Consider the following 13,710-nt stretch of genomic DNA (forward strand, 5'->3'; position numbering starts at 1 on the left):
TTGTCCCTTTGTATTTTAGCAATTTAACATCTCTTAAAAACGCTACCAATCTTTAACAAAATGAATACCGTCAAGCCAATTTAAGGGAACATTGATGACCAACACGTTGTAGGGAATTAATGTGAAGTGAAAGAATAAATTGTTTACAGAAAAACTGAAGTGTGTTATTTACTTGTATTCAGTTCTATTTGTCAATAATTAGAAATAAATTACAGTACAATAGAGTCCACATAGGAATAAATTACTCTCAGTCTCAGCGTAAATACAGCGGTCTTCTGAAGGCTTCAGAGGATTGTCATTATTCCAAACTTTCAACATCTCATGGAGTTCTGCTCCATCATGGAAAAACAAAAAGTATACACTATGCCACAACTGCAAAAAGACCAAACTGAATGGCTTGGCACCTTTGGAACAGTTAAAAACTCCATATTGCCAAGGAGAGCACAAATTCCAGGTGGGAGAACCTATGAGGTAGACTTTGAACTGCTGTTTATAAGCCTTGCAGGGTGCATGGTAAAGATATAGAAGGTGCTACATGCAAACTTTTTGTGTGATGCAAAATTAATATTGCACATCACCCTCATCACTATGTTTGTTTTTTTTATGTGGCCAGCTACCCATGACAAAATTACAAAGGGATAACACACACAAGCAAAAACTAAAAATATATAAGACTTTCATTACTTTTATGCATGTAGTGGCAAGGGAGAGTTGATATTCCTGCTATATGTTGAGAATAGGTACATAATTTTATGAGCTTTATGAGCTGCAAAGCCCTTGAAGCCCTATGTTCTTCTTCCATACATAGGCAGACTAAACAGCCAAAGGCAGAATGCCAACAAAGGCATAGGGTATGAAAAAGAGACAAAAAATAATAAATATTTCCAGAGCACATGGGTGGCTAATGCAAGCTTTGTTTATGTTTCCAAGTCTGTCTGTACAAACGTCTATGCCCAGAGGTGTATCCCATAATTAGTTTTTGTGATTAAGAAACATTGGCCACATTAGCTGTGTTAGCCAAAATTAAAGCGGCGAAACATTAATAACTTGATGGTTGTGACAGTCATTTTAATTAAAAGCATTGTGTGTCTTTCATTTTGAAATACTGCCAAAGACTTAGATTTAGCTGGTTTCCTCATACACCATTAGGTCACAGAGTTTGTAGAAATGTCTGTCACCTCATTTCCAAGAAATGATGAAATGTGTTTTCTTTTATTTTTACAATCTACAGTAATATGATAACACATTAGTAAGTTGAAATTGATTTACAGGTAGAGCTGTGAATTAATAACGTTCAGCCCCACCTACCCCCAAAAACAAAATAAAACAAAATATACTTGTCAATGTACATTTATTTTAGCACACATACAACACAAACTGTTTCATACATTAATGTGCCATCTGCTTTGCACGTAAACTATGGAACAATGGATATTAACATGAATTACAGCTTCATGTATTCACTTTAGTACATACAGAATATGTTTGTTTCACAACACAGACTCTTATTTACTATGGATTATAGCCCATAAAAAGGGAAATCAACCTCACAAAGGGAGTAATTTGTTACCTAAAAGAAATCTTGAATCTGAACCGTGACATGATGTAAAGCACTGGCTAGTGATCGACTGTTGATACAGTATCTACTGCACACATTGAGATAACAACAGATATATTTAAGAGATGGGGTGTAAGCTATTGGTGCCTGATACTCTTGCTTACACATAGATTTTAAATACAGAGAATGAGATTTACTTTGCGTATTTACATGTGACAAAAGCATAGAAGCAAAACCTAACAGACATGATCTTCAGTTTATAATTTTCTTTTCTCAAAAATTCTTCTAAGACATTTATCCATTTATTTAATTTCTATGTGAAAGGGGGGACATGTTACATGTCTAGACAATATTTGGTGTGTCATGTTAGGATGGATACTGCCCCTAACTGATTCTTCAGCACATCCATTTCCTCTCATCATTGCCTGGCAAACAAGTATTTAATGAGTAAATCAGGAAGTACAAGACAAAATACTGAAACAACCCTAAAAATGAATAAAAATTCTGTAAGACTATAAAACAAACAACTTCTCAACAGCTGGAAACAGTCATATTCGGACATTAAATGTGGAATATTAAATACTTTGCGCAACTTGTAACTAGAGATGCAACAAGAAATGGGCTGATGATCAGAACCCAAAAATGTTTCAGCTGACTGGGAAAAAAAGCACAGATGGGCAAAAAGTATTTTTTCCCCCTTCAGTAAATGCAAAATACACAGAAGACAGGAGGTGGCACTGACAACAACACTCTTAGGTGTGCATACTGTTGCTAAGTGAAGAAGACTCCCAGACAGCTAGTTTTAGAATAAGTGAGGTGTTTAAACTAAAGTCAAAGGAAACAGAGATTCAAGAAGCTGTTAAAAAGGTAACCTTTTTTGCAATATCAACAAAAGTCTGTAGAGAACAAGACTTTTCAGAATTAACAGGAAGGCTTGGCAGAGTACAGTGATGTTTATCTCTCTTGAGCTTTTCACTTTTGTCTGTTATGAATTATGCTGAATTTGGAAATGTTTGCATCTGCTTGGAAATTTCAGAGTTAAGGTACGGACTCACATTCTCTAGGAAACATGGACCAATATAGGATGCTATGGATGACCTAAAATATTTCCTCTGAAATCATTTCGTAGCAACTGTTGTCTCACACAAACAATGTGAGAGTCCCATTGCTACTAATTATAATAATTAATGACTGCTTACGGCAGAATAACTAAAATATATTCTATTTGAGCCATGGTCAGCTGGAAGTGTTCTCATCTGACCAAGAGAAAGTGCTATGTGAGAGTTTTTATTTGATAAAGAAAAGGTCCCTTACTTTAATTTACATTATTGCCTTTAATCAGCAACTGACAGGTTAAAGGAAAAACACAGTTGCAGGCATAGGTGAGTGAATATTGGCTTTAAGCTTCGAGTCTATAACAAAATATGATGGTTCCCACTCTTCAATCTTTATACAAGCTCACATTCAAAACAAACACACAAACAAAAAAAAAACACAACAGATGATATGCACCTCAAACACAGCACATCACTTCTCACCACAGTAACAATAATTATTTAGAGTAGCTGGTACAAGAAATGATAATAAATGACTCAAAGTAAGCAAAAAAGTGCTGTCTGGTTATAACCCTTGCAGATCCAGAGAATGCTGTCATTGTACTTTAAATACAAGTACACACACTACCACGCAACATTGTTATAGTTTCTAATAGTATAGATTGATGCCTTGGGTAAAAAAAAAAGGAGGAATCAAACTGAAATGATCTTTTCTGTTAGAACCTGCATGACCGGGAGAGTGCATACAGCATCTCAGTGCATATTCGTATCATCAAGCAAAACCTCTGGCTTGATCCTTGCAAACACACTCACACGTCCAGCAAGTTCTTTTTAAAATCATACGTACATATATACAAAATTTTGCGATGTAGAAGTTTGGATGCTGAGCTAAACAACACTCTTTGTAATGTACAGTACAGACCAAAAGTTTGGACACACCTTTTAATTCAATGAGTTTCCTTTATTTTCATGACTATTGACATTGTAGATTCACACTGAAGGCATCAAAACTATGAATAACACTTGTGGAAATATGCACTAAACAAAAAAGTGTAAAACAACTGAAAATATCCCTTATATTCTAGTTTCTTCAAAGTAGCAACCTTTTGCTGTGATTACTGCTTTGCACACACTCTGCATTTTCTTGATGAGCTTCAAGAGGTAGTCACCTGAAATGGTTTTCACTTCATAGATGTGCCCTGTCAGGTTAATAAGTGGGATTTCTTGCCTTATAAATAGTCATGAAAATAAAGAAAACCCATTGAATTAGAAGGTGTGTCCAAACCTTTGGTCTGTACTGTATATCGGCTTAAAGATAAGGAATGCCAACGGAAAACTAAATGAGACATTTTCAAGAGAATGTGGTGATATTATAGAATATCAGTCCTGCGGCAGTCCGGTTAAACTGACACAATGGCTTGTGCTCTTGCTGTTTCCCCACACCGTGGAGTCAACAAATCCAGTGCAAATGAAATTACATTCACAAATTAAAGTGACTAAGTCTGAAGCTGTCAATTCCAGGTAACAAAAACAAGGACCCAGAATCCTGCAGTGCTCATCCTGCAACCAGATGACAAAGAGAAGGACAAAGACCAACTGTTGCTCTGAGAGCTCAGATTAGTTAAAATGGTGGATGGGAACCGCAGAGTCATCTGCAAAGCCACACATATTTATATGAAACACCAGCGCAGCCACACAGGTATGCTTTGATATTGCACAGGTGTGTAAACGCATGACTTGTGTATATAGATATACTATATAGGACAACATACTGTAGACACAGGCACAGTTTGCTGCTGTTAGTTAAAACATACATAGCAAGTAAGAGTAAATCAAATGTTAAAGGGGCAGCATTATGTGTTTTTCAGGCACATAGTGCCATTTTATAGCACAATGAAGTAAGTATGCTACCTTCAGTTGTTATAAAAATGCTGTATTTATCAAACATAATTTGACTTAAAAATTTAATGCGGGCCTCTGTCTCTTTAGGAAGAGACACTCCATCTTCATCACAACAACTCAATTAAGTCTTTAACTTTTTTTTTTTTTTACCAGTGTTTCACTGATAAATAGCTCATATAATAAGCCAGCACATGTACAGATCTGCCAGGTGTTTGCTAATTGTTGCTGCCACTAGTCTGAAGGAACTGAGTGGCAAAGGTGTGGGAGAGGGGTGCACTGTGGAGACTGGGCTTGAAGACTGCGCTGCGTGGAAAAGACAACGCTGAGTGAAAGCAAGCATCATGGACAGTTGAATGGTTGCCATGGGAGATTAATAGATTTCTCAAACATGCATGAAAGAATCAAAGCAACACCCCAGGTATGTTTTTGATGAGAAAGTAGCATTATAACATGATGTAAAGCTCAAAAAAGTCAATTTTACATAATACTGCCCCTTTAATATCAGAGAAGCTTAAACGTTAAAACACGCAGCTGGGCGTGTTTCTCATGATACTGCTTTGAGATATAAACTCTTTCCTGCAACTGAAGGGTTTGGTCTATAATTCTTAAATATTGTCTCTTCTTTTTACATAAACACATTTACTCATTTATCATAGATCTATACATATATGGATAAACCTCTTACATCTGAGGGGTGGCATTATGTTTTTTTTTTTTTTTTTTTACTGCTGACTACCTAGGAAAAAAGCCATTGTTGGTGGGACCCTGTGGGGAGTTCAGGTTACCGGTTACAGTTCTGTTTGGGATGTGAGTGGATAACCACTCAGGCTCGGAGTCAAACACAGAGCGGGTTGACTGAGTTTGAGTTTGGGGCACAAAGGAACTGGACAAGAACATGGGGTTCTGTTGTGTTTTGGTTGCTGTGGAAAACTTCGAATCATCATCAAAAGTGACCCACTGCTTCTGTTGGTTCCCTCTTGAGGGAGGCGGCGGCTGGCTCCGAGGCGCGAAAGCGGGAGGAAGGGAAGAGGGCAGCGCCAGCGGTAAAGTGAGGGCAGGAGACGGATCAATAGGAAGCAGAGAAGCTTGAGTAGGAGGGGGACTGGATGACGGTCCGAACAAAGACACGGTCTGACTGTGCTGGGAGGAAGGTGCGGCTGCAAGGGTGGGGACAAGTGGTTGAGAAAGAGCAGACAGAGTCCTCTGAAAGTCAGCCGTTTGGGTTGGATGCTGGAGGCTGAAGTCTGGGGTAAGGGAACGATGTGGCAGCGGTTGCTGGACCAGGGGTCCTGTGAAGGGATTGGTGCTGCTGGGTCGGGCAGGGAGCGGCTCAGACTGGAAAAGATTCGGGGAAGCACGCAGGATCTCCTGGGAGCGGCTGCGAGACGGGGTCGGAGGAGGCGGAAGCAGCAGGGTGGCTGACGGTGACGGGGTGGAGAATGAGGATGAGGAGGATGAGCTCAGGGATTGGAGGTCTGACAAAACGAAGGACAAGGACGAGGGGAGAGTAGAGGAGGAATGTACAGATAGAGGAACAGAGGGTGGAGAGTGCAGAGAGGAGCCTCTGTTTAGGGACTGGGTGGTGTGCCTGGATGATGATGAAGACGAGAACATGTTGGATGTAAGAGAGTCAAAGGGATCAGGCTTCCATTGTGCTTCTCTTTGGAATCCATTTAGTCCGTTGGTCTAAACAAGGGCAGAGCAGAGAAAATCTTTTTTAGGTGCAAAAACAGATTATGTTAAAAATAAATAAAAACATGTTAACATCACTGAGGTATTTACATACAAACTTATAATTTAATGAACCATACAGTGCTCTGAAGAAGAACTTTTTCACATTTTGTGTCCTATTATAACCACACTTCCATGTACTTTATTGGGATTTTATGTGACAGATGCAATTGGATGCAAGACGTTTTAACCAGTAAAAGTTGGGAAAGAGAGGTGTGCCTTTGTATTCCACTTTGTTTTTGTCTTTACCTGATGAAATCTAGTGCAACAAACTATATACAATTTAGTCCACCTTAGTGAAGAAACAGCATCGTCCCTGAGGTTATTTATTATAAAGCATACACTGAGCAGGTCAGATATAAAATCTCTTAAAGCAAAGTTGGGTCAGAAAACCATATCCCAAGATTTGAAGAGCGCAAACAGCATTGTTCAATTTATCATCCAGAATATAAAGGTGACAACACAATAGCTAGGTACAAAGAACTCTATGCATGTCTACTTTGTGTTGATCTACTGTTCAAAATACCAACTTGCCACTTGTAAGATTATAAAATGAGAAGAAAGTTAAATGGTTGTGAATTCTTTTGCACAGCACTGTATGTTGGTGACAACAACTTAAAGATACCCTTTTGAATGTTATTAAATAATTTTTTTTTTCTTTCGGTAAATTTGATTTTGTTTAATGGAACAAACTGATTTGTCAAGTTTTATAAATGCCTACATCTGTTTTTCTTATATGTTATAAAGCATGCCATCCCTTACAGGGTACCTTTAATATGAACAGACTAAAATTAATAACCAATACATGTATCACCATTAACATTCAGTCTCTGAATTTAACACATATGAATGGATTCTGTACAAATCAACAAGTTAAAACAATTTACGCAGTCATTACACATGTGCCCACTCTATCCCTTGGTAGCAGAGTGAGGCCATATGAAGGACCAAATGAGGGGTAACAGCAACTATCTTTATTCCATAAAAAAAAAAAACAGTAAAAGCAAATTTTATGAGCCTAACATAAAGGTCAATAAGCCCTGGCAGATACAAAGGATAAATAAATCAATTGCAACGGAAAACAAAAGGGATTACTGCATGTAATGTATGAGGAGTGATAACAGAGCAGAGGACTTGTGTTTTGGAGGATGAGACAAAAAGGTGGTTTGATATAAAGTACCTTTCACCCTGATGGCTTCTCCAGCTTGTGAGAAAGAGACAAATGCATCAGAGACAAAAGCAGGAAGAAAGACACACAACTAAGCTAAACTAAAGCGAGTCGAAGAAGCAGAAAAATATATTCTTATTGCTGCTGATTTCAAATACATCAAATCAATAAACTTGGTTGTAAATCTATAGAACAGATTAGTAACATAATTGTAATTGTTCAGTTGCTGAAACTAACTCAATCTAGCACCAACCTGTGCAGCTGGGGCAGACTCAGCCTTGGCAGCATCAGGTGGCAAAGCATGAGAAGATCGGGAGCGTGGTGGAGGCTTAGGAGAGGATAGGCCCTGCTGAAGCCCAGGACACACTGCAGCAGGTGGGGTAGATGCAGCAGGCGGCGCTGCTTGTGGTTGCAGAGGAGCAGGAAGTGAGGGCTGCAATGGTGGTGGCAGCTGCGACTGAGCAGATGGGGGAGCTGGCTGAGGCTGCATGGGTGACTGAGTCTGGGCTTTTGTTGTGGGGGGCGGTCCTGATGGTGGGGGACCTGAGAGAAGAAGTAAAACAGAGACAAAGCTCAAAATATCCACATTTTAAAGGTCAAATGGAAATACTGAATGGGGATTTGTGGATTTCCTCTTCCTGATATAATCTGCTGCAGCTTTAAAGCTTCAGTAGGCAACTTTTATAAAATATTGTTTTTTACATATTTGTTAAAACTGTAACTGTGTTGTGACAGTTTAAATGAGAGATAATCTGTAAAATAAATAATATCTACCGTATTTTCCGGACTATGGAGCACACCTCACTATAAGTTGCACCCACAAAGTTTTTTTAAAAACCTGGAAACGTATAAGCTACACCGCGCTATAAGCCGCATGGTTCAAAGCGTGGGAAAAAGTAGCGGCTTATAGTCCGATAAATACAGTATATATATTTAAGCTCCTCTGCCACTTCATTGTGGTCCTACAGTCATCTCCAGAAATCCATAGCTTGGTCAGAAACGACCAATCAGAGGCTCTTGGTGCTGTCAATCATCCTTAGCACCAATGCTAAAGTACGATACAATGTACTTAATAGAAGGTGGAGAGTCACAAGCATCTTGAGTAACATGGACTTACTAAATTCAGAATGTTAAAATTAGTGTATAAGCTAAAATTAGCCAAAATTCTAATGTTAGCCTAAATTCTGCCAGTGGCATGTAGGGTATAACTAGCACGTTGACTTCCTCCATTCAGTGTGCAATAAATAAAGAAAATAGCTAAAAAACTTATTTTAGGAAAAAGTCTACTGCTAATGTGGGCTGTAGCTACATTAGCAATGTTTGTGCTAATGTTAGTGCAAAAATGTAAAAATCACGTTTACTTAATAGAACTTCGTTACCAGAAAACGTGCGCATCTCTTAGCAACAGATTAACAACAAATATTATTGTTCAAAAAACATAAGATTTCTTCTGCTCTGCTCCTTTTGAAAGACTACTCATCTTATCCTGCTTAACAAGAACTGTGCAGTTGGTGAATTTTTCAGGACAGTGAAAATGCTTTTTGTTTTGTCGTTGGTGGTAAATATATTTCAGAAGGAACATTAAACAGTAAAGTAAAAATCTGATTTATACTTCGTGACAGTTCGTTACCAGAAACAAAAAACACACAACTCTTAGCACAAAATTAATAACAAGTAATATTATTGTTTATAACACATATGCTCTTTTGAAATGCTGTCTATCTGCTTAGACACAAGAATTATGCAAAAGTAAAAATCAGATGTTTACTTTGTGGCCATAGGTTACTAGAAAACACCCTCATCTCTCAGCAACAGATTAAGAACAAATATTGTTACTGTTCAAAAAACATAAGATTTCTTCTGCTCTTTTGAAATACTACTTATTTTACACTAGTTACTACTTAATAAGAATTGTGCAGTTGGTTAATTCTTCAGAAAAGAGAAAATAGTTGGGTTTTTTTGTTATTTGTGGTAAATATATTATAAAACATTTATACTTATAAGTGTCCGCCAAGGTGGTGTCTCTGTAGTTCTAACTGGAGGCTCTTCTCTCCTCTGTAGGAGCTGAGTGTTAAACCATCTCTGTAGTTCTCTACATCTCTGCCCTCGTCTGCTTGTTTTTCACTAATTACTGGTACATCACCCTAGTTACTCAAAATGCCAACAAAGGTAATAGCCCGCACGCCGAGATCCAGCCGCATGGATATTGTAGGGGTGCACGCAGCGGTACGAATTGCATTAACGGTGAAAGGAAGTGGCAGGTATTTTGGGGTGTAGAGTAATAGGTGCCTTCCATGCATTGCTATGGCAGACCCCAATTCAAATTCACAACTTAAAACCTGTAAAGAAAATGTTGGTACAGGGAAACCGGTTTTCTTATTGTATATATGACAAAAAACATTAATGTAGTCATTCATTCAAATGTTGACAGCAGAAGATACAAAGGCAAGAAAATGTGCCATCGAGTGTCAGCCTGGAATATGTTTGGCCTTGAATATGAGATCATTAAGTTAACTTTTACTTGGACACATAACCTTAAAATAAAGTTTTTCAGAATTTTAAGCTCCATGAAAACATGTCTTTACCCAGGGGAAGGTCTGGTGGTTTAACTTGTGCACTGGGCACCGGCCGTGGGGCTCCGGGGTGACTGTCCGGGATAGGCCGAGGGGCTCCAGGATGCACATCAGGAGTGGGCCGCGGTGCACCCGGGTGAGATGGAGGCTGAGGGCGAGACTGAGGGGGCATGCTGATCACTCCAGCTCGAGGAGGAAGATTCTGTAAGATGAAAATTGAGAAGATAATCATAGCAATAGAAAACTGGATGAGAGTAAATGTTCTGTGAATGTTACAAGCTGACTGGATGAACTGAAAAAGTTATTTCATAGCTGAAGAAGAAGCAGAGTAATGTAATAGTCAATAGTGGAAACAAAAGTTGTAATTTATGATAAATTTCTTAACATGATTCAGACAATAAAAAAAAAAAAGAGTATTTTAGATGTAAATACTGAAAACTCACTGGTCTGGAAGCTCCTCCAGGTGCTGGAGCTCCTGCCTGACCTCGACCTGAGAACATTAAGACAGACAAAACAATAATTAAGCACACATTTCAAGCAATAATATTTAGTTTTGGTCCTATTTTAGAGTTCTGTGAAGATGAAGATTAATCAAATGAAAACGACACCAAATCACAATTTAAAGCAGTTTATCCAGCACAGGCTATTCTACGGATGACTTTGTTATCAAAGATGGCTCAGTCCTTCCACAGCTCCAGGTGGTCTGGCAGACACACGGGCCTTTTTTTGTAACCCAACTGCTTACACCACACTGTAAGGATTCTCCTCTTCTTTCACTACTCTCTTACCGAGACCCTCCTAAAGCCTTCAAACATTTTCCCACACCACTTAAATGTCTTCTTCTGTCCTGTTGAGTCACCAATCGTAAGTCAACCCTGCCAACCACACAGCCTCTTACTATGCAAGAGGGAATCGGCTAACCACAAACACCATACAAATGTCTCAGGTGCAGACAGGCAAAGTTGGCGATTGGCTGGAGATCCAAACTTTATCCTCCACCTCAGGACAAGCACATTGTGTCTCAGAACACAAGCACACAAAACAGGATTATAGCAGGGAGAGGAAGGTATAATCTCACCACATTATCACAAGTACAAATAAACGTCACACAAAGAGACGATCATGGAACACAGACACCCTTACATAATCACTAAATAAACCTTTATCCTCGCTGAATACATTCATGCTAATGCAGCCATGTCATGCATAGCGGCACTCACCTGCAGGAGCATCTGGCCGAGGAAGAGCAGGGCTCTTTGGTCCTTTGCAGCACAAAGCAAACCAAATTAAACTAACGTTACACACAAACCAGCTAGCTAGTCACCAGATGCAGGTGTTCCAAAGAAAAAAAAATGGCTAGAAGCACTTAAAAAAAAAAGAAAAGAAAAAAGAATGTGATGGAAATATTGTAGCAAAGCAGTGAAGCTTGAGAAGATAAAAGCTGAATGCTCTGTCTGAGGAGGACTTTCCCACTTCCTATCATGAAAAACAACCTCAAAGAGAAACCCACTTTATCCCTTCAGATACACAAACACTGGCCTCTATGGAAAATATGCATCTAAATATAGATTTTAATAAATTAAAATAGTAAATATGTTCATTTTTTTCCACAGTAATTCAACACAAAATATGAAACCTATTAGTTCATGTTCATTTTGAATATGTACCGGTATTGTATTATTTTATTGCATATTATATAATATTATTTTATATTATATTTCAATCAAAATGTTCTTCATAAAATGTTACTTTTTGGCCATATTACACCGTATGCTATCATGGGCAAGACTAATGACTAAGCCACAAAAGGTCATTGTGAAAGAGACCTGCTGTTCACAGAGTGCTGCATCATGCATATTAATGAAAAGTTGAGTTGATGGAATAAGAGTGGGAGAACAAAATGGGCAAGCAATATTTATGACCACGGTCTTCAGAGGATTGTGAAGTCAAGAATCGTTTAAGAATTTTCGGGAGATTAACAAGGAGAGGAGTGAAAGTGGAGTTAATGCTTCAAGCGCCAGCACACACAGATGTTTGGCAGTGGGACGTGGGATGGGATACGACTGTTGTCCACAGTGTTTTTGTCAAATGAAAATACATTTTGCATTTCATTTGGAAATCAAGGTTCCAGAGTCTGGAGGAAGAATGGAGAAGCAGAAAATCCAGGTTCCTTGAGGTGCAGAGTGAAGCTTCTAGTGTCAGTGATGATTTGGGAATGCTTATCTGTTGGGAGTTGTTCCACTGTGGTTTTGAAGTCCAAATTCAGAGCAGCTGTCTACAAAGGCACTTTACTGCACTTCTCTGATGACAAACATTATGGAGATGCTAATTTTGTTTTCCAACAGGAGTTGACACCTGCTCAAACTGCTAAAAGTACCAACAATAACTTTAATGACTGGGGTGTCCACCATGTTGAACCTGATCTCAACCCCCTATGTTTTAGTAGAGGAAGATGGCAGAGAACAGAAACAACAATGCAGACAAACTGAAGGCTACTAATAGTAACACCTCAGTAGTGTCACAGGCTGATTGCGTTCATGCAGACCTGCACTAATGCAATAATTCAAAGAAAAAATACTGATTTTTCATGTCTTCTCTCACCGAAAGTCCTTAACAAAAACAAAATGAGTTTCAGTTTTTGATTTAAATTACACTTTTGAAAATATTGTAATTTATGAAGCTGCATTTGTAATGTTCGCTGTAATCATGACTGCAGTCCCATTAAAATGGATCTGCATTTCATAATTGCTGAGTATTAAAAACATGAGAATGAATTGTGCTTGAAGGAAAGATGACAGGCTTCTTTCATTGATTTTGTTTCTGTGGTGGTTTACATTTCTTGCATTTAGTAACAGATTAATCACATCTCAATCACACCTACAAACAAGACTAAAATGAACCACAATAAAGTAGAGGTGTAAACAATACGTCAATCCACACTGACACATCAATTAGAAGATTAGACTAATGATCCAATTACAACAAAGCAAATAGAAATATCAATCTGCATCAGCATCTTTAAGATGATACAGGGTGATTGATATGCATTTGAGATTGATCTAAAATATTTTGAGACACTAAAAATGAATAAAAGTTTAAAATCTGCTTTCATCCACATCAAAAGTGACTTTTCAAAATGTTGCTATGCATTATGTTTGTTTTCTTTAAGACTGAAAGGTCATCGGGGCATTTAGGTTAAATAAGAAAAAAATGCACTAAAACATGAGAAATGTGAGACTATACTGAACAAGTGATCTATTTATTATTTGTTTTTATCAAGAACAATGCTTTTTTAAACTGAAATTCTAGATGCCTGAAATCACTTAGAAATAAAATGATCAAATCATGCTAAGTTGTTTTTCTAAGTGCTAAATGGTTGTGTTATATGGGCATATATTGCGTCTTATTGAAATCATATCCTGATAGACTTTGTGATATTGAGTAACATTGTACTGTCATTCAAACAAATTGATACATTATCGTATTGTGATAAACATTTGATTTACACCCCTACAATAAAGCAGTGAAAGTTAACACAAACCATCAATGTCAAAATAGCCTCAGTGACATTGATGACTGGGTCTAAGACTGAAAGAATTAGGCAACATTCAAAAACACCTGGCTCGTTACCTTCACTGCCTCTCCTACCAAGCAGTGGGCTGGGACATTTGCCACTGTCTTAAAGAGGAAAACAAATGTTTTGTTCTTTAAAACAAAGTAGAA

The 13,710-nt window shown here is 38.1% G+C and overlaps 1 protein-coding gene across 6 annotated transcripts in view; it reads right to left on the reverse strand.

Moving 5' to 3' along the window:
* Positions 1-4,628: 4,628 nt before the first annotated feature.
* Positions 4,629-13,710, reverse strand: part of synj1 (synaptojanin 1) — a 30,412-nt gene continuing 21,330 nt past the window's right edge. For 4 of the 6 annotated variants that reach the window (XM_028031258.1, XM_028031259.1, XM_028031262.1 and 1 more), the window contains 6 exons: positions 13,618-13,665; positions 11,208-11,249; positions 10,431-10,477; positions 10,000-10,189; positions 7,668-7,957; positions 4,629-6,201 (listed from right to left, as the gene is read on the reverse strand). In XM_028031258.1, the coding sequence (XP_027887059.1) occupies positions 5,248-6,201; positions 7,668-7,957; positions 10,000-10,189; positions 10,431-10,477; positions 11,208-11,249; positions 13,618-13,665 (1,571 nt within the window). In that variant the 3' untranslated portion in view covers positions 4,629-5,247. The remainder of the gene's footprint in view (positions 6,202-7,667; positions 7,958-9,999; positions 10,190-10,430; positions 10,478-11,207; positions 11,250-13,617; positions 13,666-13,710) is intronic. The other 2 variants (XM_028031261.1, XM_028031263.1) reach the window with 1 other exon arrangement.

Source organism: Xiphophorus couchianus, chromosome 11, assembly GCF_001444195.1.
Source record: "Xiphophorus couchianus chromosome 11, X_couchianus-1.0, whole genome shotgun sequence".
NCBI classification, from domain to species: Eukaryota; Metazoa; Chordata; class Actinopteri; order Cyprinodontiformes; family Poeciliidae; genus Xiphophorus; species Xiphophorus couchianus.